Source organism: Tursiops truncatus, chromosome 8 (assembly GCF_011762595.2).
Source record: "Tursiops truncatus isolate mTurTru1 chromosome 8, mTurTru1.mat.Y, whole genome shotgun sequence".
Taxonomy (NCBI): Eukaryota; Metazoa; Chordata; class Mammalia; order Artiodactyla; family Delphinidae; genus Tursiops; species Tursiops truncatus.
The window spans coordinates 44,093,645-44,117,552 of record NC_047041.1 but is presented as its reverse complement, the minus strand read 5'-3'; the positions used below and the strand labels follow the sequence as shown (position 1 = coordinate 44,117,552).

General features: G+C 38.7%; 1 protein-coding gene and 1 long non-coding RNA gene across 2 annotated transcripts in view; one reads left to right on the top strand and one right to left on the bottom strand.

Annotated features, from left to right (window-relative positions):
* LOC109552324 (uncharacterized) overlaps nt 1–23,908 on the top strand; it is a 90,077-nt gene that overhangs the window by 29,726 nt on the left and 36,443 nt on the right. The window lies entirely within an intron of this gene.
* CTSC (cathepsin C) overlaps nt 14,048–23,908 on the bottom strand; it is a 40,544-nt gene continuing 30,683 nt past the window's right edge. Inside the window, exons 6-7 of the mRNA XM_019948723.3 lie at nt 21,957–22,088; nt 14,048–15,001 (exon numbers count right to left, since the gene is read on the bottom strand). Of these exons, the coding sequence (XP_019804282.1) occupies nt 14,499–15,001; nt 21,957–22,088 (635 nt within the window). The 3' untranslated portion in view covers nt 14,048–14,498. The remainder of the gene's footprint in view (nt 15,002–21,956; nt 22,089–23,908) is intronic.

Sequence of the window (23,908 nt, the reverse complement as noted above, 5' to 3'; positions counted from 1 at the left end):
GCCATTTATGACAAACCCACAGCCAACATCATTCTCAATGGTGTAAAACTGAAACCATTTCCTCTAAGATCAGGAACAAGACAAGGTTGCCCACTCTCACCACTCTTATTCAACATAATTTTGGAAGTTTTAGCCACAGCAAACAGAGAAGAAAAAGAAATAGAAGGAATACAAATTGGGAAAGAAGAAGTAAAGCTGTCACTGTTTTTACTGATGACATGATATAATACATAGAGAATCCAAAAGATGCTACCAGAAAACTACTAGAGCTAATCAATGAATTTGGTAAAGTACCAGGATACAAAATTAATGCACAGAAATCTCTGGCATTCCTATCCACTAATGATGAAAAATCTGAAAGAGAAATTAAGGAAACACTCCCATTTACCATTGCAACAAAACAAATAAAATACCTAGGAATAAACATACCTAAGGAGAGAAAAGACCTGTATGCACAAAACTATAAGACACTGATGAAAGAAATTAAAGAAGATATAAACAGATGGAGAGATATACAATGTTCTTGGATTGGAAAGCTCAACATTGTGAAAATAACTATACTACCCAAAGCTATCTACAGATTCAATCCAATTCCCTATCTAAATACCAATGGCATTTTTCAGAGGCCTAGAGCAAAAAATTTCTCAATTTGTGTGGAAACACAGACCCCGAGTAGCCAAAGCAATCTTGAGAAAGAAAAACGGAGCTGGAGGAATCAGGCTCCCTGACTTCACACTATACTACAAAGCTACAGTAATCAAGACAGTATGGTACTGGCACAAAAAGAGAAATATGGATCAATGGAACAGGATAGAAAGCCCAGAGATAAACCCACACACATATGGTCACCTTATTTTTGATAAAGGAGGCAAGAATATACAATGGAGAAAAGACAGCCTCTTCAATAAGTGGTGCTGGGAAAACTGGACAGCTACATGTAAAAGAATGAAATTAGAACACTCCTTATCACCATGCACAAAAGTAAACTCAAAATGGATTAAAGACCTAAAAGAATGAAATTAGAACACTCCTTATCACCATGCACAAAAGTAAACTCAAAATGGATTAAAGACCTAATTAAAAGACACTATAAAACTCTTAGAGGAAATGATAGACAGAACACTCTATGACATAAATCACAGCAAGATCCTTTTTGACCCACCTACTAGAGAAATGGAAATAAAAACAAAAATAAACAAATGGGTCTAATGAAACTTAAAAGCTTTTGCACTGCAAAGGAAACCATAAACAAGATGAAAAGACAACCCTCAGAACGGGAGAAAATATTTGCAAATGAAGCAACCAACAAAGGATCAATCTCCAAAATATACAAGCAGTTCATGCAGCTCAATATCAAAAAAACAAACAACCCAATCCCAAAATGGGCAGAAGACCTGAATAGACACTTTTCCAAAGAGGACATACAGATGGCCAAGAAGCACATGAAAAGCTCCTCAACATCACTAATTATTAGAGAAATGCAAATAAAACTACATTGAGGTATCACCTCACACCAGTTAGAATGGGCATCATCAGAAAATCTATAAACAAAAAATGCTGGAGAGGGTGTGGAGAAAAGGGAACCCTCTTGCACTGATGGTGGGAATGTAAATTGATACAGCCACTATGGAGAACAGTATGGAGGTTCCTTAAAATCTAAGAATAGAACTACTATATGACCCAGCAATCCCACTACTGGGCATATACCCTGAGAAACCATAATTCAAAAAGTCATGTACCACAATGTTCATTGCAGCTCTCTTTACAATACCCAGGACATGGAAGCAACCTAAATGTCCATTAACAGATGTATGGATAAAGAAGATGTGGCACATATATGCAGTGGAATATTACTCAGCCATTAAAATATACAAAATTGAGTTATTTGTGGTGAGGTGGATGGACTTGGAGTCTGTCACGCAGAGTGAATTAAGTCAGAAAGAGAAAAGCAAATACCGTATGCTAACACATATATCTGGAATCTAAAAAAAAAAAAAAAAAATGTATGAAGAACCTAGGGGCAGGACAGGAATAAAGACGCAGGTGTAGAGAATGGACCTGAGGACATGGGGAGGGGGAATGGTAAGCTGGAACGAAGTGAGAGAGTATCATGGACTGATATATACTACCAAATGTGAAATAGATAGCTAGTGGGAAGCAGCCACAGAGCACAGGGAGATCAGCTGGGTGCTTTGTGACCACCTAGAGGGGTGGGATAGGGAGGGTGGGAGGGAGGCACAGGAGGGAGGAGATATAGGGATATATGTATATGTATAGCTGATTCACTTTGTTATAGAACAGAAACTAACACACCATTGTAAAGCAGTTATACTCTGATAAAGATTTTTAAGAAAAGTAATAAAATGACCCAACTATATATTGTTTACAAGTAACACATAAAAACACAAACAAGTTAAATGAAAAATATATAAAATAATATATTCTTCAAACATAATGAAGTTGAATTGACTTGTGTTGCAAAATGTTTGCCCACCTGATAACACGTTGCTGTAAGAATCAATCAACCTTTCCCTTTTGACATATCTGTATCCCTGAATAAAACATCTTAAACCTCCTTTTCTCTGCTCATACCATGCTTTATTTGCCACACTTTCTATTTTTCACTGAACAGTACCCATGTATTTTTCTGATTGTTTGTTATAAACGTAACGCTATGAAACATCTAAATTCATCAAATACCTCAAAGTTCACAACCTCATAATACAGAAACAGATAATAAGTGTTAGATGAGTTGGTAAGGTACAGATATTTGGAAAAAGAAGTCTGGCAAAGATGAAGGTGAGGCAGATCATTATTTGAAGATATCCACGGCCCTCTAATTGGTCTCCTTGTTTCTAGTTTTTCCTTCCTCTCCACCTTTCCTTAACAACAGGTAAAAATATTATCAAAGTAAAGATCTAATTATATTCTTTCCCTGCTCAAAATGTTTTTCCCCACTGACCCTATCCTCACCAGCAGGTGGGTCTATTTAGTATTAAGACCCAGCGTATGTGGAATGAAACCCAGGCCCAAAGCTGCAGGCTTTCTTCCTCTCCAGATCCTTTGAACACTCTCCTAGATTGTACTCCAGCCCTCCCCTCCCCCCCACCTCCCTCCTGGAGCTCTGGCTCATTTTCCTGGGTCCAGATATCCTGCTTATCTATTATTTTATTGGGTCCTGACACTATGCCTATCTACTGCATCCAGGCACTAACTGGGAATCTTTTGCCAAAATTTAAACCATGTTACTGCTCCCATTTGTGCCCAGGAGGCTCCTGCCACCATGTTCCATCAACTGTTTAGGATGTCCCCTTAAATATCAATGCTGCCTAGATCACATCACCGTGTTTCATTGGAATTTATATATTGGACTCTTGTTTCCCTTTATTTCACACCAACCCACCTCTGAGGTCCTAGATTGCTTTACAAGCATAGGTTTATCACACTGTTCCCTTTGACTCTTCCCTCATCAACTTCTAATCTTCCTTCCCCAAGAAAAAGAACAGAGGGTGATAAGAAGCAATAGGCACAAGATAGAAATAAGCCAGAATTTCAATTATCAAATTGGAAGACAGTGAATTAATGCTTTTTTTTTTCCTTTTCCCAAACTCCGTAACTATCCCTTCCCTCCACCCTTCCCCCTCTGGTAACCATAGCTCATTCTCTAAGTCTGTGAGTCTGTTTCTGTTTTGTAAATACGTTCATTTGTATCATTTCTTTTTAGATTCCACATGTAAGCGATATCATGTGATGTATCTCTTTCTCTTCTGTTGGCTTTTACTGTAGGGGAGATAGGCTATGTCCTTGTCTCATAACAAACACCCCATTTGGAGGTCCCAAAGCATTAAATGATACGAGGATATGGGTTAGAGGATGGTTAATTTACAGAGGCAGGGAATCCTGGTTAAAATAAATTTTCTAGGAAAAAAGAACATGGGTGATCCTAATTTTGGCAACAGGACATACTTATTTATGGGTACATTTGTAGACAACTAAGCCCACACTTGTTTTATAATAATACACCAGTCACAGGTAGGATAATTACCTTCAAAAATAGTGTAAAAGTACTAATGCTAAGGAAAGCATAAATAATTCTCCGAGTCATTATTGACTAAGAGTGGTGTATAATTTTCTGTCAGGTACAGTTAAAGGAAGAATTACTAACTTAATGCCTGATACGTTGCATTTCAGAAAATAAACATTGAAAAGAATGGGGCAAGATAGAGAGTAGGCTTAAGTCTGAAGCTATGGGCTCAAGTACTGGTTCTTACAAATACTGTGAGCCAGACTTTTGGTCTCACAGAACCTCAGTTTTATATCTGTAAAATGGACTGTTAAAACGTTTCCTGTCTATCTCAGAGATTATTTGAAGAACAATATAAACAGTATACTTCCATTCAAAAGGTAATTATTTTGTCTGTTATTATGGCCACTTGGACAGGCACAGTGACTCATAATCAGGTCAACGTAATGTTTCAGTTTTGACATGTAAATGGTCATTAAGTGTTCTAAATCCTTTTTAACACAGGAGAGTTGAAGATCAGCTTTTGAGACCAGAGTTTTGAGCAGAGACCAAGATAATTCAGCTGCCAGCTACAAAGTACTACAGCAAGTGCCCGAAACACTACTCATTTTTGCATGGGAAAATATTTCTGCCAAACCAAGTTCTTTCCTACGTGTCTCTATGAAAATGTTATTTTTCTTATCTCATTTTTGAATGGGGCTGTCAGGAATACAAGTATCAGCTGTTTTCCAGGCCTGGGAAATTGATGCAGTTCAACTGAATTTAAGGTTGAGGAGTCTTTTAGGGAACCCCGTGAGTTATGTCTCGGGGATAGGGACAGCACAGATTAAAATAAGCGCAGGTGTTTGGCCTCCAGTTTATAGCTGGCACATCAGGTCTGCTTCTGCATAGACAACTCCGAGACAAACATTCCAGAACTGGCATCAGTGCCTCCTGGGGACAACAATTAGGAAAATATTTAACAACCAGTCATGTTATAACTGATTAGGAAATGCCATTTTCACTCTTAGTCATCCCAGCCGCATGGCCAGAGTAGAAAAAGAGGGAGGTTTACTAAAAGCAGACAACAATATTGCTGAATTCCAAGCAACTGTAATCGAATATGGTCTGGGGAGGAATTAGACTTCTGATCTTGTATGTGCAGGTCCTTGCCTTTGCCAAGACTGTACAGGAACATTTTCCTGTTCTTATATTGTCATCCTGTGAGCTAGCAAAGACTCTGAGAGATTAAAATGTTGGAATAAATAGGTCTGAGTTTCTGAGAACTGTTATGAAACTTTTAATAAATGAAAATACCTGGAAAGTTATATGGTTGAACTTTTGTTATTTGATAGAAAATATCTTCAAGGAATTCTGGCTTCCAAAAAGATAACATTTTAAAGAAAATCTGATGGCAGTTACTACAGACAGATACAACTGTTTTGACCTTACATCTCCCATATTTGATATACCACACTAAACCACTTGCATCCTACTTAGGAGTTTCAAATAGAAAACTGTTTTCCTCATAATATTTGTCACTCAACTTCTGTGTATCCCTACCAGCCAAGAAGATTTTGCTGAGTTTAAATTTCTGAAGTCCGCATTATGAAAACCACAGGTTTATTGAATGTCCATTTTTAGGTTACTGGCCTGTCCACCTTGAAATATTCCTGAGCTATGGGAAGCCATTAAAGATTTTAAACAGAGATGTGACATCGTCAACTTTGCTGTGGTGAGGATTGGAGAGAGCAAGGCTGGAAGTAGAAAGGTATGTTAGGAGGATATACCAGTGACACAATTTACAGATCATGATAGTCTAAGGCAGATGTGTGGAGAGACAGATTTAACAGGTATTTAGAAATTAGAATTGGTAGGAGGTCACGACCAATTGAACATCGCGTGGGTGAGGAAGAGGAATAAATCAATGAAATACCTAGGTTTCTGATTTTGGAAACTGGGTGAATGAGGGTGCCAATAACTAAAAGAATGGAAAGGAGCTTGCTTCAGGGATGGGACAAAGATGATGTACTCAGATTTGTGCATTTTGCACTGGCTAATGGGACTCGTAAATCTAGGTACAAGTAGGAAGGGAGATGTCTGGTTTAAAGTTATGGTAAGTACCATTATCTTGGCCCCAGTGATCTCCATCTCTTGGTATTCAGGCTTTCTGTAATACTCTGTCCTTGAGTAATTTGCTTCTGACCAATAGAATGTGGGAACATTGAGGATATCTCACGGAATATCTCTTCCATGATTAGGTTACAAAGATTTTGAATCCTACCTTGTTAGTACACTCCCTCTATTGCTATCATAGCTTGCACACTTAGGTGAACAAGCTCTCATATTGGAGAGGCCCAAGGCACTGAGGGTAGCCTCTGGTCAGCAGCCAGCAAGAAACTGAGGCCTTTAATCCAAGAATCTGCAAGGAACTGAATACTGCCTACAATTTCTGGGTGAGCCTTCCCCAGGTGAACCTTCAGATGAGACTGAAGACCATAGGCTGATTGCAGCCTTGTGAGAGGCCCATGAAGCGCAGAATCCAGTGAAACTGCACCTGGATTCCAGACCCACATCAATGATAAGATAACAAATTTGTGTTAGTTTAAACCACTGGGTCTTTGGGTATTGGGTTATGCCACAATTAGATAACTAATACATGAGCTCTGGAGATGGAGGCTAGATGTGGGATTCACCAGCACATAGATAATATATACTGACTGTGAGAAAGCTCAACTTGAGATAATATACAGTGATGGGGAAAGAGGATTGTATAGAAGCTGGAGGAATAGTAAAATTAGGGAATAGGTGGGGGACCAGGAGTCTGAAAAGGGAACTGCAAAGAAATAGAGATCTGAAAGCTGGGAGGTGCAAGGTTAAGGAAGGCATGACCAAATATCAAATGCTGAGAAGAAGACTGAAAACTGCTTTAAGTAACAAGGTGTTTTTTTGCTTACCTTGATGTGAACAACTTCAATGAAGTGACCTGGTGGAAGGCAGATTTCATGACATTAAGGAGAAAACACAAAGAGAGAAGGTAGAAAAAAAAGCTTCCTTGAAGAAGCTTAGCTGTTGAAAGAAGGAAAAAATAATGTGATATTTGCTGTAGGATGAAAAGTTGGTGGCTTTTTATGAGGGGAGAGAGACCTGAGCATATTTATGTGATGAGGGCTTCTTGGCTGTGCAAATTTTGATTACATTTTCTGTTATATGTAACATAGCTGTTATAACAAAACCAATAAAGGAAATAACTTTATCCATTCAGAAACTTCCTGCCCTTTTGAAGATGCTTACACGTCCATTTGCTTTTTATGTAACAAAACACGGTATCATTTTTCTATGTATTATAACATAAACATTTCTTAATGTTGTTACATTGGAGGCACAGTTATTTTTACTACTGTATAATATATTGTCAAGCTTGTGTACTATAAATGACATATTTCCTATTTCTTGGACCACTAGGTTGTTTCCAACTTCTTATAACTGTAAATAATGCTGTCATTAATTGTGCAAAGTTGCTACAAAACAAAAACAGAGAGGCTCCTCCTAAGAGGTGTTTTCTGGATGATTGCCAAAGCCAGCACTCTTCATGCTGAAGGACTCTGAGCTGAATTCAGTAAAAATGTATGCAAAAATTGCAGGAGCCATTTCTTTTTTAATTTATTTTTTATTATCCCAAACTTTAAAATCCCAACAGGCAGGCAGTTCAAATATATAGAAAGAAATCCTTGAGTGCCCAGATGGACTTTAAACTTTCTGTGAACCCAGATGTGTTCTGTGAACCCATCCTGCATTGATACCTTTTCTACCAACACCCTGAGGTACACGTGGAATACAGCAGAGAAGGCCTCAGTCATCTTTCTTCTTTAATTAATTAATTAATTTTATACTGGAAAGAAGTTACTGTCCTTAATACCTTCCTTGCCATATGACTCCAAGTAAAATAATCCACCCTCCCTTGGAGGGCTGGATGCACTGCCAGAAGATACCTTCCATTTGAGCTTAGAGTTATTGTTGCAAATCTGCTAAATATTAGGTTTGCCAGATCCTTCCTGAGAATAGCTATCACATTTCTGGTGAGACACTTGTTGAAAGAAAAGTTTTCCCTGCTTTTGCAGTGGTCAGCTGAAATGCAACATGTTTAAGATAGAGTGTGTCATTCCTTTCTCACCGTTCCTCTCTTGACTTAACCTCTATCTCTGAGACCACCCTTCATTTATTCATCCTGATTTAAGAGGAAGGCATCTCTCAGGGCTTGAGCAAGTATAATATTTACCTACAAAATGACAAAGAAGAATAAAACGGACCAGGGCCTGAAAAATGAACACACCACAAGGAGAAACACAGGAAGGACATCTTGAGGGAGGAAGTATAGAGCAGTTAAGAGCTGTGGTTCTACAACGTAGAGACCTGGGTTCAAATCCCAAGTAAATGCTCTTTGTAAGCAAAAATACTACAACCTCTCTTCTTTTTATCCTTATCTCGATCAAATGTTTGGTGGGTTGAGATGGTGTGTTCATCTTCTATGGCAGAATTTTCTCACTCACGTGGGCCTCCAATTAGGATCCTACCTTCCCATTTGCTGCCCTCCTCCTTTTTTGAAACAAGAATTCATCCAATTTCTGATCCATCAATGAGCCCCATTCTTATTGTAAGTTAAGACTATATATTTAACAAGTTCCTATTGGAACTTATCACTGGGTTCCTGTTGGGTGGGGCTAGTACACAATGGGCTCAGCCTATTGTCTTGAAACTGAGGGTCAGTGCTCTTACCTTGTCTCACAACTTCAATGTGCCCCCACTCCCTGGGCCTTCCCTGCCTTTTACTACTCCTTTTGATTCTTCAAAGTTCAGCTCAAGTTCTGGAAGCTTCTGAGATACCCTCAGAATTCTCTCCCTCCTCCAAAGCCCATCACATTCATTTGGTGGTGGGGAAGAAAGCATAAAGGAGTTGGCATGTCGTAGTGCAGACTTTCTCCACCTTGGCACTGTTGACATTTGGTGCTGGATAATTCTTCATTGTGGAGTGCGTCTCCTCCCCCAGTGTGACAACCCAAATGTCTACAAACATCGCCGGATGTCCCATGAGGGACAAAAATCACTTCTGGTTCAGACCCACTGTTGAAGCATGAGCCTCATGCATCAGGTAATGTGCTAGGCTCTGTGCAGACTCTATTCATGGCCACATCCTATTTTTTTACCTTTTTCTTCTTTTTGCTTCAGTTTGCTCACTTATTTCTAACTTATTTTGTACTGCACCTTTACCATTGTAAACCTTTTTTTACAAGGCAGATAATATATAATCACTCACGGCTTCTTTGAAACTTTTTTGTTTTCTTAAGGGTGAGGGGGCAGCAAGGAATGCTTAAATTCAGAGGTCACCCTCAGATGCTCAAAATCCATAGACAGACCTCGGCCACCACTCGCCTCCCAACACGGGCACCCCGCTCTGGCCGTGTCCGTGTCTCCAGCCCTGGCTTTGGCCACGCTGCCCTTGGCATCACCTTTTAACAAGTGAACACTGAAGACTAGAGATCTATGTTCAGACTATGTTTAGACTAAGGTCTAAATGACAAACCCTGGAGGATCAAAAATATCTGAGTTCATGATATCTTCAGCGCTGTTTTGTTTACTTTCTCTCCATAGACCCATCCTTGTTACTCCACTGAATTTTAGTCTACAGAACTGGGATTGTGTCTCTTGGGAATACTGTGCATTTCTTATGGTGGCATAGGAATAGTTATCTACAGGGAAAACAGGCTTTTCTGTTAGCTCTCCAGAAACCCCAAAAATGAGAGAATGGGGGGTATAAAAATCTGATACTAAAAGTATTCATTTTCTATCATTTATCTTATACTTCACTTGAAACTATTCAATACTTTTGAAGCTGCAGAAAATACATTACAAGAAAAAAACAAATCATCTCAATGATTACTTTAATGCACAGCCCTAGCTTCCTGGCATTCCCCTCATTTCCCCAGGGGAAGGCTATTTCTCCAAGTTATTTCTTTTCAATTGATTTGCTAGGATTTCAATCTCTTTAGACCTTTTGTATTAGAGGAAGAAACAAGTCTGCTTTTTTTCCCCTCAACTTGGGGGGTTTGGAGTTTATCACAGTCTTTCCTTATTTAACTACCTATAGAATTGAATTTGAATTCTATAAATTGCCTTTTAGGACCAAAAGTTCAAAATCAAAGTGTATCAACATCACATCCTCAAAATCGGAGAAGGAGAGGTTAAGTTTCTTACTTCTGCTAGCTCCTCAAAGGCATGTGGGGAAAAGGGATCTTGATAAATGGACTTCTGAAAGGAGAAATGAAGACACCAACAAAGGCACGTGTTGCATGTTCTGTCCAAGGGCTAGTTTATCTCCTGCAATTTTGGTTTGCTGTCATCAAGAGGACATTGTGCAGGGCAGCCCTAATGTCTGCTGAGGATTCAATTATTTTACAGTCCAGGCGATTTTAGGCAAATCCACTTTGAATCAGAACTACAATTCAATGAAGTCAGTATTTTACAGCTAATGAAATTAAGACCTAATGGCTAACTAATGCACAACCAACGTACAATTTCCAGTCCATGCATTTCCCATCAGAGCTGAAGAATTTGTTATGTCTAAAGCTCTCCTGTCTTGGTCAGGAAGTCTCTACTTAACTTTAGGCCAAAAATAAATCTTTATTACAGTTAAGAAATATAAATATTAACATCACTATATTTAGAGGAAAACTGTTAGATTAAACCTCCGAAACCAGAGCACTTGCCATCAAGAGTTCAGAATAGGATTTCTGAGAACTGGAAAGGATCTTAGAAATGATTTTACAGTATGAGGTCAGATTGTCTCATAACATTTATATTTCTTTCTCCATTTTTCTTAATTGGGAGGCAGCAGGTACAGTAGAAAGTTCTTGACGCACTGGGGTCTAGATTTATCTTTATTAGCCAGAACCCCAGGCATGTTATTTCACCTCACTGAACCCATTTTTATTTTAATGACAGAGGTGGACTAGATGACCTTCCAGCTCTATTGTTATGTGAATCTGCTATGCTTATCCTGATAGGAAAATCCTGATTAGGAAAATCAAATTGTTACAACGTTAGCTTAACCTTTAGTTTTTGGGGTTTTTTTTGCTTCAAAGTTACTTGCTGTCAGCTGGGTCTTGATTTTCATCTCTGCTGTAGCAATCTAAACCTGATCGCCTCTCACACTTATTCTTTCCACACAGGCAGCAGCAGAGGCAATGATGTGGTGCGGGTTGTAAAAACTTCTGTACCAGAAAATCAAAATCAACTCCCTAATTCATAACGTTTTCGAAGATTTTTCTCCGTGGGTTTCTTTGCGCCATGTTCCTCTGTTGTTTTTTTCTCCCTTTAAAAAAAATATCCGAAGCCCCTCCTGTACCCTCTCAGAGTAGAGCTTGTTTATTAATAGAATACATGTGAGCTGCTTCCTCATAGCAAAAGATTACAATTTGAATTGGGAAAAAGATGACTTGAACAGTAACTAATATTTATATACCCTTACTACGTCCCAAGCACTGGTGTACCGACTTTCCATATATGAAGGCGTTTAACCCTTCAGAGCCCTGTGAAGTGGATACACATATCCCTTACTATGCAAATCTATTCGGTTCCTGAGGTCAGTGTTTAGAAGTCAGAGTTCAGTGAGCAAGTTTGAATGGCCAGGGAAACTTCATTATCTGAATTTACATTAGTTTACCCACTTGGGATGGGGTAAGTCCTGACCTTAAATCAAATAAATGTCATTCAAAAGTGTAAACCCTTTTGGTTCCTTTATTATAATAGCAAGAGGTTAGGGAGAGTTCAGACAGTGATAGATATTTATCCCATTATCCCCAGTTTACAGATGAGGAAACAGAAGCACTGGTAGGTTAAGTAAACTGTCCAAGTTCTCATGGCTCGTGTGGCAGAGCAAGCGATCTTACCCAGGCACTAAGGCACGAGGGTCAGGACCAGGCTTGTGCTAGATGGCCCAGCTAAACTTATTTTTTGCTTTGTGGCCAATGGTGTCATCCACGCACATCACTACTGTAGCTTTTCTGGGCATGTGTTTGGGGAGGTTAGCCAGAGTTCCCAACCCATTTTTTTCCAGAGCTCATTTGCTCAACAGACTTTGATGATATGTTCTGTTAGCACCAATACAAACAAGTTTCAGACAATGAAACTTGCTTTTTGTATAGCTTAACAGTTTAATTACATGGCTTAAGGAACCATGATTTAGTCAACATCTTGAATGAATTCCACCACTGTGGATGAAATGGTGATCTTTCTCTTGTAGAGCAATAGGAAAAGCAGACCTCCCACAGCAGAAAATGCAAGTTGAAGGGCAGTGTAACTTGAGCTCTCTGGGCAATCCTGCGTGCACCTCTGAAAACTTAGGCCCTTTTCAAACCATTGCTTGTCCTCAACTAATCATGCTTGTGAGACCTGCTTCCCATTGCCAGTTAAGTTCACAACTATAGTCCTTAGTCCTTCAATATTTCCTAGATTATTTAAAGAATGACACGAGCAACGATTTTCCTTCAGAGCTCAGCCAGGGTCCCTGTGAAATTGTGCAAAAGCATGGGTGCTCTTCACCTTCAGGACGTGCTCTCACATGTGTCAACTGACTGCTGTCCAAGTAAACACCAGAGGATGAGCTCACACTTAATGGGTTAAAGAAAATCTTAGCTATTAAGCTGACAGGTAGTATATCTTTATAAATTTTAGTGAAAAATAAATTCCTGCTTGATTTCAAAGTCTATTTACACTTTCATGTAGCAACAAGGCTAGGCATAAATTAGGATTATAATTATTACATTCCACCAGTAACAGTAACAAGGAAAATACACCTCCTTGGAGGCCTTCCAGATAATAAGAACTCTGGCTATGCCTGCCATTCAGAGTGTCTGCTTCTTTGTCATCATGTGGTAAAAAGGTCAAAGGTATGCAGCCATGTACCAGGAGGCCCAAGAAGCCACACTTTAAATACGAGGCAAACTCCTCGAATAACCCTTCAGTTTAAGAAGAGTAAAAATGTCATTGTAGGGCTTCCCTGGTGGCACAGTGGTTGAGAGTCTGCCTGCTGATGCAGGGTACACGGGTTCGTGCCCCGGTCCAGGAAGATCCCACATGCCGCGGAGCGGCTGGGCCCGTGAGCCATGGCCACTGAGCCTGCGCGTCCGGAGCCTGTGCTCTGCAATGGGAGAGGCCACAACAGTTGAGAGGCCCGCGTACCGCAAAAAAAAAAGAAAAAAAAAAAAAGTCATTGTAGTGAATTGCAATACAAAAAGTACATGAGGTTTAAGACAAAACTGAGACTTAACATGTCAATGTGAAATTTCCAACTATGCATCTAGTATCCCTGGTGATTTTGGATACTCTGGTGGAAAGCACAGAGATTCAGTGTCTAAGTCACTCAAGGAGAACCAGACTTAGAAAATCTAGGTTCTAATCTAGACTCATCATTTACCAGCTGTGTGACCTTGGATGAGTCACTTGCCCTCTGTATAAGCCTCAGTGCCTTTTTCTGGTTAAGAGGAAGTTACACTGAACCATCTTCAAGGTCCCTTTCAGCTCTAAAAGCCTTGTAGTTCTTGTTTATGGTTTAGAGCTCTAATTTGCCTAATTTTGCCTCATCTATTATTTCTAATGTATCCTATCTGTTTACTCAGTGTGGAGATTTCATATCACTGTGAAATATCCCTTGGAGATCCCAAAGATCTGACCAAATATAAACTGCTAATATTCCACGAATTAGGCTATTACTGCTCAGCCAATGAAGGCTAACCAATACTTCCAAATGCAAGATACACCATAAGAAGGTTTAACCAATAACCAGACTCTTATCAAAACTCCTGTATCTCTTCTTTATAATCTCTGTCTCATCAAATCTTCAGAAGATAACTTCAGGGTTCACTAGACATTAACTGAGTATACCCCCTATTGTAAACGTTCATAATTTTGTTGTTTTTAGTTGAAATACCCTGATTTTCCTTTTTAAAGTATTTACATAAGTGAGAGAAGTAAATACGACTGAAGGAGTCAAGATTAAAAATTCTCTTAAGCACATACATAAATTTCATAATACATATCACCTGAATATTTACAAAAACTTTTTAAATTTAATAATCATTGCCATATTTTCTCATGATTTGTACAATTAAAAAATAAGCCTGTGCATTCACACAGACTTTTAAAAATACAGCATCTGTTTGAATCACAAATGATTAGCAAAATCCATTACTTCATAGTTTACCATCATCCATAAAAACCTCATTTCACTGAATATTTAGGAAAAAGCAGGCTGGTGTTCAATGGGAAAGTATATTACGGTCAAGGGCAGTTTTAATTTTAAAGGCACAAATCTTCATAGGGATCTATTTGTAACCTTTTGACATTGCAGTAGCCATACGGTAAAAGTCTCTAGTCTGTGAATAAGTCAGTTTCCTTTCATGACTGACGGTGATCAGTCTGAAACGCTGGGAGGTACACCCTACAATTTAGGAATTGGTGTGGCCGCCAGTGCTATACTTTCAATTGCACACTCATCGGTTCCTCTGCGGATCCGGAAGTAACCACCCTCACCCCAGCCAGGGCCCCAGCTGTTTTTAACAATCCAGTAATCCAGTCCAGAGGCCAAGTCAGTGCCATAGCCCACCAGCAGGACAGCGTGATTGGTCAGCTCAAAGGGGTTGAAAGGGTCTCTCAGACCAGTGTGGTGGTAGATCCCCTTGTGGTAGTGGAAGAAGTCATCGTAGACTTCAAACGCAACTGCCATGGGCCCATGATGGACCAGCTCAAGCTTCATCAGGGCTTCATTGCAGCCCCCATAGAAACCTCCCACATAGTGGTACTCGGAGGAGTAGTAACGGAAGCAGTCCTCTTTCAGTTTGCATGGAGAATCTGTGCCTGTGTAGGGGAAGCAGGCCTCTTCCACCAGCCCAAAATCTTGGGCATACTTTCCTGCGATGAGGTATGGGAAGCCACCTTCACAGCCTGAGGATGAAGGACACACAGAGTTATTATTACCCTCTATTAGAAAGGGGTACAAAACAAACTGTCCCATTTCATATTTTTTCTTTTCTACGCCATTAATTATTCTTTATGTCGCCCCTAGAAGTTGTTTCTTAGCTTAAATACCACTTCATGCATCCATCCATCAGCCATCTATTTGACAGACATTTATTCGGCACCTCCTATGGAAGGTAGCTTCGTGGTTAAGTGGGAGGCTCTGAAGCCTGACTATAGAGGCTCAATCCAAAACTGGGTTAAGAATTGATAGTTTCTCTGTACCTCTGTTTACTTATCTGTAAAATATAGATAGCAATAGCACCTTCCTTGTAGGATTAAATGAATTACTTCATGTAAAAGCAATAAAAGTTCGCTATTATTGTCATTATTAAATAGCCAGACACTTCCTCAAGGAAGTCTTCTCTGACCGCCTCTTGCAGAAAAGTCTAAATTAGGTCCCCATATCCTTCCTCCAGTCCTGGCCCTATTACAAGCATATCTCAGAGACACTGCAGGTTCAGTTCCAGACTACCACAATAAAGCAAGTATCACAATAAAGTCACACAAACGTTTTGGTTTCCTAGTGCATATAAAAGTTATGTTTACAGTCTACTGTAGTCTATTAAGTGTGCATTTGTCTAAAAAACAGTACACACACCTTAATTTTAAAATGCTTTATTGCTAAAAAAAACCCCACTAACCATCACCAGAGCATTCAATGAGTTATAACCGTTTTGCTGGCAGAGGGTTGGAAACATTTCAAGAATTACCAAAATGTGATAAAGAGACATGAAGTGAGCAAATCCTGTTGCAAAAATGGCACTGACAGACCTGCTCGATGCAGGGTTGCCACGAACCTTCAATTTGTAAAAAACAAAAAAACAAAAAACCATGCTGTATCTGAGAAGCACAATAAAATGAGGTATGCCTGTATACACATCCAGAACCCTTTTTCTTCATTGTTCTTATAATTATTTAATTTCTGTTTTCCTCACGTAACTGTAAGCTTCATGAGGGTAAGGACTCTCTTGATACTTCAGAGTCCCCAGGGCCCAAAAGTCACAATGTCAGAGTTTAATAAGTATTTCAGAAAGAAGGAAAGGCTCACTGACAATCATTCACCAGCAGTTTCACTGGTGGACTGAGAAAGTCTCTAGTAGCCAAACCTGGGGTTGATAGCAGAAAACTTTAAAATGAGAATGTTTCTCCCTGAATCAACGGCAGCCGGGCTTTCTACACACCTTACGTATAGCCTGTTCTAGAAGCCTACGTACACAATTTTTAAATCCTTCTGGAGAGAAACCAGTTTTGTATGATTTCAATAAGAATTAGGTTTCAGAATGAGACCTTATTTGGGACTGAGATTCATGCTTAGAAGCTGAGTGGCCTTCAAAATACTATAGAACAACTTCATGTCTGTTCCTTGTCTATAAATAGGATAACAGCTACTCTTTCAGGGTTTGAGCACTGTTGGATAATGCATGTAAGAGGCTCCTAAGAGCCAGTGCTTACTCAAAATATAGCAATTATTGACATGTTGCTGGATGGTACAGTGAATTCCATGAGAAACCACTCGATAATAAGTGATACGGCCAGAAGTTGCACCCAGGATTGTTTTTTTTTCTGAATTTTATTTTATTTATTTTTGTATACAGCAGGTTCTTATTAGTCATCAGTTTTATACACATCAGTGTATACATGCCAATCCCAATCGCCCAATTCATCACACCACCACCCCCACCTCCCCCACCACTTTCCCACCTTGGTGTCCATAAGTTTGTTCTCTACATCTGTGTCTCAATTTCTGCCCTGCAAACCAGTTCATCTGTACCATTTTTCTAGGTTCCAAATATATGCATTAATACACGATATTTGTTTTTCTCTTTCTGACTTCACTCTGTATGACAGTCTCTAGATCCACCCACGTCTCAACAAACGACCCAATTTCGTTCCTTTTTATGGCTGAGTAATATTCCATTGTATATATGTACCACATCTTCTTTATCCATTCGTCTGTCAATGGGCATTTAGGTTGCTTCCATGACCTGGCTATTGTAAATAGTGCTGCAAAGAACATTGGGGTGCATGTATCTTTTTGAATTATGGCTTTCTCTGGGTATATGCCCGGTAGTGGGATTGCTGGGTCATATGGTAGTTCTATTTTTAGTTTTTTAAGGTACCTCCATACTGTTCTCCATAGTGGCTGTATCAATTTACATTCCCACCAACAGTGCAAGAGGGTTCCCTTTTCTCCACACCCTCTCCAGCATTTGTTGTTTGTAGATTTTCTGATGATGCCCATTCTAACTGGTGTGAGGTGATACATCATTGTGGTTTTGATTTGCATTTCTCTAATAATTAGTGATGTTGAGCAGCTTTTCATGTGCCTCTTGGCCATCTGTATGTCTTCTTCGGAGAAATGTCTATTTAGGTCTTCTGCCCATTTTTTGACTGGGTTATTTAGTTTTTTAACATTCAGCTGCATGAGCTGTTTATATATTTTAGAGATTAATCCTTTGTCCGTTGATTCATTTGCAAATATTTTCGCCCATTCTGAGGATTATCTTTTCGTCTTGTTTATGGTTTCCTTTGCTGTGCAAAAGCTTTTAAGTTTCATTAGGTCCCATTTGTTGATGTTTGTTTTTATTTCTATTACTCTAGGAGGTGGATCAAAACAGATCTTGCTGTGATGTATGTCAAAGAGTGTTCTTCCTATGTTTTCCTCTAAGAGTTTTATAGTGTCCAGTCTTACATTTAGGTCTCTAATCCATTTTGACTTTACTTTTGTGTATGGTGTTAGGGAGTGTTCTAATTTCATTCTTTTACACATAGCTGTCCACTTTTCCCAGCACCACTTATTGAAGAGACTGTCTTTTCTCCATTGTATATCCTTGCCTCCTTTGTCATAGCTTAATTGACCATAAGTGCGTGGGTTTATCTCTGGGCTTTCTATCTTGTTCCATTGATCTATATTTCTATTTTGTGGCAGTACCATATTGTCTTGATTACTGTAGCTTTTTGTATAGTCTGAAGTCAGGGAGTCTGATTCCTCCAGCTCTGCTTTTTTCCCTCAAGACTGCTTTGGGTATTCAGGGTCTTTTGTGTCTCTATACAAATTTTAAGGTATTTTGTTCTAGTTCTGTGAAAAATGCCATTGGTAATTTGATAGGGATTGCATTGAGTCTGTAGATTGCTTTGGGTAGTATAGTCATTTTTACAATATTGATTCTTCCAATCCCAGAACATGGTATCTCTCTCCATCTGTTGGTATCATCTTTAATTTCTTTCATCAGTGTCTTAGAGTTTTCTGCTTACAGGTCTTTTCTCTCCCTAAGTAGGTTTATTCCTAGGTATTTTACTCTTTTTGTTGCAATGGTAAAAGGGAGTGTTTCCTTAATTTCTCTTTCAGATTTTTCATCATTAGTATATAGGAATGCAAGAGATTTCTGTGCATTAATTTTGTATCCTGCAACTTTACCAAATTCATTGATTAGCTCTAGTAGTTTTCTGCTGCCATTTTTAGGATTCTCTATGTATAGTATCATGTCATCTGCAAACACTGACAGTTTTACTTCTTCTTTCCAGATCAGGATTCCTTTTATTTCTTTTTCTTCTCTGATTGCTGTGGCTAAAACTTCGAAAACTATGTTGAATAATAGTGGTGAGAGTGGGCAACCTTGTCTTCTTCATGATCTTAGAGGAAATGCTTTCAGCTTTTCACCATTGAGAATGATGTTTGCTGTGGGTCTGTCATATATAGATAGCCTTTATTATGTTGAGGTAGGTTCCCTCTATGCCCACTTTCTGGAGAATTTTGATCATAAATGGGTATTGAATTTTTTCAAAAGCTTTTTCTGAATCTATTGAGATGATCATATGTTTTTTATTCTTCAATTTGTTAATATAGTGTATCACATTGATTGATTTGCATATATTGAAGAATCCTTGCATCCCTGGGATAAATCCCAGTTGATCATGGTGTATGATCCTTTTAATGTGTTGTTGGATTCTGTTTGCTAGTATTTTGTTGAGGATTTTTGCACCTATATTCATCAGTGATATTGGTCTGTAATTTTCTTTCTTTTTTTTTTTTTTGCAGTATGCGGCCTCGCACTGTTGTGGCCTCTCCCATTGCGGAGCACAGGCTCTGGATACGCAGGCTCAGTGGCCATGGTTCATGGGCCTAGCTGCTCCGTGGCATATGGGATCTTCCCAGACCGGGGCACAAAACCGTGTCCCCTGCATCAGCAGGCGGACTCTCAACCACTGCGCCACCAGGGAAGCACTGTAATTTTCTTTTGTTGTAGCATCTTTGTCCAGTTTTGGTATCAGGGTGCTGGTGGCCTCATAGAATGAGTTTGGGAGTGTTCCTTCCTTTGCAGCATTTTGGAAGAGTTTGAGAAGGATAGGTGTTTGCTCTTCTCTAAATGTTTGATAGAATTCACCTGTGAAGCCATCTGGTCCTGGACTTTTGTTTGTTGGAAGATTTTTAATCACAGTTTCATTACTTGTGATTGGTCTGTTCATATTTTCTATTTCTTCCTGGTTCAGTCTTGGAAGGTCATACCTTTCTAAGAATTTGTCCATTTCTTCCAGGTTGTCCATTTTATTGGCATAGAGTTGCTTGTAGTAGTCTCTTAGGATGCTCTGTATTTCTGCGGTGTCTGTTGCAACTTCTCCTTTTTCATTTCTAATTTTATTGATTTGAGTCCTCTCCCTCTTTTTCTTGATGAGTCTGGCTAATGGTTTATCAATATGGTTTATCTTCTCAAAGAACCAGCTTTTAGTTTTATTGATCTTTGCTATTGTTTTCTTTGTTTCTATTTCATTTATTTCTGCTCTGATCTTTATGATTTCTTTCCTTCTGCTAACTTTGGGTTTTGTTTGTTCTTCTTTCTCTAGTTCCTTTAGGTGTAAGGTAAGATTGTTTATTTGAGAGTTTTCCTGTTTCTTGAGGTAGGCTTGTATAGCTATAAACTTCCCTCTTAGAACTGCTTTTGCTGCAGTTTTGGATAGTCGTTTCATTTTCATTTGTCTCTAGGTATTTTTTGATTTCCTCTTTGATTTCTTCAGTGATCTCTTTGTCTAAACGCATTGTTTTGCCTCCATGTGTTTGTGTTTTTTACGTTTTTTTCCCTGTAATTCATTTCTAATCTCATAGCATTGTGGTCAGAAAAGATGCTTGATACGATTTCAATTTTCTTAAATTCACTTAGGCTTGATTTGTGACCCAAGATGTGATCTATCCTGGAGAATGTTCCATGCACACTTGAGAAGAAAGTGTAACCTGCTGTTTTTGGATGGAATGTCCTATAAATATCAATTAAATCTATCTGGTCTATTGTGTCATTTAAAGCTTCTGTTTCCTTATTAATTTTCTGTTTTGATGATCCATCCATTGGTGTAAGTGAGGTGTTAAAGTCCCCCACTATTATTGTGTTACTGTCGATTTCCTCTTTTATAGCTGTTAGCAGTTGCCTTATGTATTGAGATGCTTGTATGTTGGGTGCATATATATTTATAATTGTTATATCTTCTTCTTGGATTGATCCCTTGGTCATTATGTAGTGTCCTTCCTTGTCTCTTGTAACATTCTTTATTTTAAAGTCTATTTTATCTGATATGGGTATTGCTACTGCACCTTTCTTTTGATTTCCATTTGTATGGAATATCTTTTTCCATCTCCTCACTTTCAGTCTGTATGTGTCCCTAGGTCTAAAGTGGGTCTCTTGTAGACAGCATATATACGGGTCTTGTTTTTGTATCCATTCAGCAAGCCTGTGTCTTTTGGTTGGAGCATTTAATCCATTCACGTTTAAGGTAATTATCGATATGTACGTTACTATGATCATTTTCTTAATTGTTTTGGGTTTGTTTTTGTAGGTCCTTATCTTCGCTTGCATTTCCCACTTAGAGAAGTTCCTTTAGCATTTCTTGTAGAGCTGGTTTGGTGGTGCTGATATCTCTTAGCTTTTGCTTGTCTGGAAAGCTTTTGATTTCTCCATCGAGTCTGAATGAGATCCTTGCCAGGTAGAGTAATCTTGGTTGTAAGGTTCTTCCCTTTCATCACTTTAAGTATATCATGCCACTCCCTTCTGGCTTGTAGAGTTTCAGCTGAGAAATCATTGTTAACCTTATGGGAGTTCCCTTGTGTGTTATTTGTCATTTTTCCCTTGCTGCTTTCAATAATTTTTCTTTGTCTTTAATTTTTGCCAGTTTGATTACTATGTGTCTCAGTGTGTTTCTCCTTGGATTTATCCTGTATTGGACTCTCTGTGCTTCCTGGACTTGGGTGGCTGTTTCCTTTCCCATGTTAGGGAAGTTTTTGACTCTTCAAATATTTTCTCGGGTCCTCTCTCCCTTCTCCTTCTGGGACCCCTGTAATGTGAATGTTGTTGCATTTAATGTTGTCCCCATGGTCTCTTAGGCTGTCTTCTTTTCATTCTTTTTTCTTTATTCTGTTCCGCAGCGGTGAATTCCACCATTCTGTTTTCCAGGTCACTTATCCGTTCTTCTGCCTCAGTTATTCTGCTATTGATTCCTTCTAGTGTAGTTTTCATTTCAGTTATTGTATTGTTCATCTTTGTTTGTTTGTTCTTTAATCCTTCTAGGTGTTTTATAAACATTTCTTGCATCTTCTCGATCTTTGTCTCCACTCTTTTTCCAAGGTCCTGGATCATCTTCGCCCTCATTATTCTGAATCCTTTTCTGGAAGGTTGCCTATCTCCACTTCATTTAGTTGTTTTTCTGGGGTTTTATCTTGTTCCTTCATCTGGTACATAGATAGCCCTCTGCCTTTTCATGTTGTCTATCTTTCTGTGAATCGCACCCAGGTTTTCTGACAGAAGACATTATGATCTCTCTACTATCCCATCCTTTTGCCTTTGCCAACAATGGCAAACTACACACAGGTAAACAGTGCCTGAAATACAACACATACCTTGAGCATACTGGCTGCAAGACACAACCTCCTGAGGACTCAAGATTGGGGTCTGGGTATTGTTGGTTAGTATACGGATTCTTGCTTCCATCATCCCCATAGAAGCAAATGAGTAGCAGCTTCCACAAGACCCTGGTGATAGAAAAGAAGGATATATAACCCAAGAGACCTTTGACGCACTCAAAAAGAATCATAGAAACCTTAAGTGCATGACATACATTAATATATTTATATTGAGTGTTGCAGTTTTTGTTCATAAGGATCAGCATAATAAAGAAGATTCAATCAAAGAATGCTACTGACCTTATAGGCAAACATTAAGATTTTAGTTTTTCACCAAAAGGCAATCATTACTATATGGGGCTTTCCTTGAAAATATTTTGGGAGAAAAAAACCTAACTTCTGCAAAGCATTTGACAATATTCTGTTTTTTTTAACATCTTTATTGGCATATAATTGCTTTACAATGGTGTGTTAGTTTCTGCTTTATAACAAAGTGAATCAGCTATACATATACATATATCCCCATATCTCCTCCCTCTTGTGTCTCCCTCCCACCCTCCCTATCCCACCCCTCTAGGTGGTCACAAAGCACCCAGCTGATCTCCCTGTGCTATGCGGCTGCTTCCCACCGGCTATCTATTTTACATTTGGTAGTGTATATGTGTCCATGCCACTCTCTCACTTCGTCCCAGCTTACCCTTCCCCCTCTCTGTGTCCTCAAGTCCATTCTCTACGTCTGCGCGTCTTTATTCCTGTCCTGCCCCTAGGTTCTTCAGATCCTTTTTTTTATATTCCATATATATATGTATTAGCATACAGTATTTATTTTTCTCTTTCTGACTTACTTCACTTTGTATGACAGTCTCTAGGTCCATCCACCTCACTACAAATAACTCAATTTCGTTTCTTTTTATGGCCAAGTAATATTCCACTGTATATATGTGCCACATCTTCTTTATCCATTCATCTGTTGATGGACACTTAGGTTGCTTCCATTTGGCAGTATTCTTAATGCAGAAATGATTTACATTTGCAACATTCTGAGCCATCAAATTGAGAGAAAATAATGGAGGGATACATATAAGCTAAGCTTTTAAATATCTCCAGAGAGGCATTTTCTAAAGCCCTTGTTGGGTGGAATTAACCCTAATAATGGCTCAGGTATGGGTGTATTATAGTAGAGAGTTGGATTCAACCAGGGTCAAGGAGGCAAAATACAACAAAGTCCAAGGAGGTAAGAGAGTAATTACAATGATAGATATGGTATTTAAGGTGGCCAGTAAGGAAGTAAAGATATAAAGCAGATGGAGGTAGTGAAATGGAAAATGAGTTGAAATGTAGCTGTATGGAGGTAGGGGAGAAGGGAAAGGAAAACAGCTTTATTTAATATGTAAATGTTCTGGCAAGACAAAATAAATTTACTTAAGAAGCATATGCTAGGAATATAGTTGCTGCTTCAAGAGAAGAAAAATATTGTATTATGAGGTAATTTATATAAAAATATTTTTATCTGTTTCTTCAATATGTGTGAGTAGAAGAAATACACAGAATAAAATATGGAATGTATGTAACAAAACTGGGATTTCCACTTGTTACAATTCTAGAAAGAAATGAGCATAACTTAATATCCCCATTATGATACAGCCTCTTTCACATCTGCCACTGATACAAATTCTACATGGAGATATGCTTGTACCAAACCTGAGACACTGGTATTAAATGAAGTTGACATGTTACTCAAGTTACTAATATTAATTAGTTACCAAATTACTTGAATGGTAAGCACTCCCTTGTGCACGTAAAGTAAGATGAACGAACAGACAATATTACAATTCAAAACACTCATTCTACATAAAGAGAATGCTGCCTTTGTTCTCTTTAATAAGTCTGAATTTAGTTAGTGAATGTCTTCCTCCAAAAAGTATTAAGAAGAACACTGTCCATTAAAA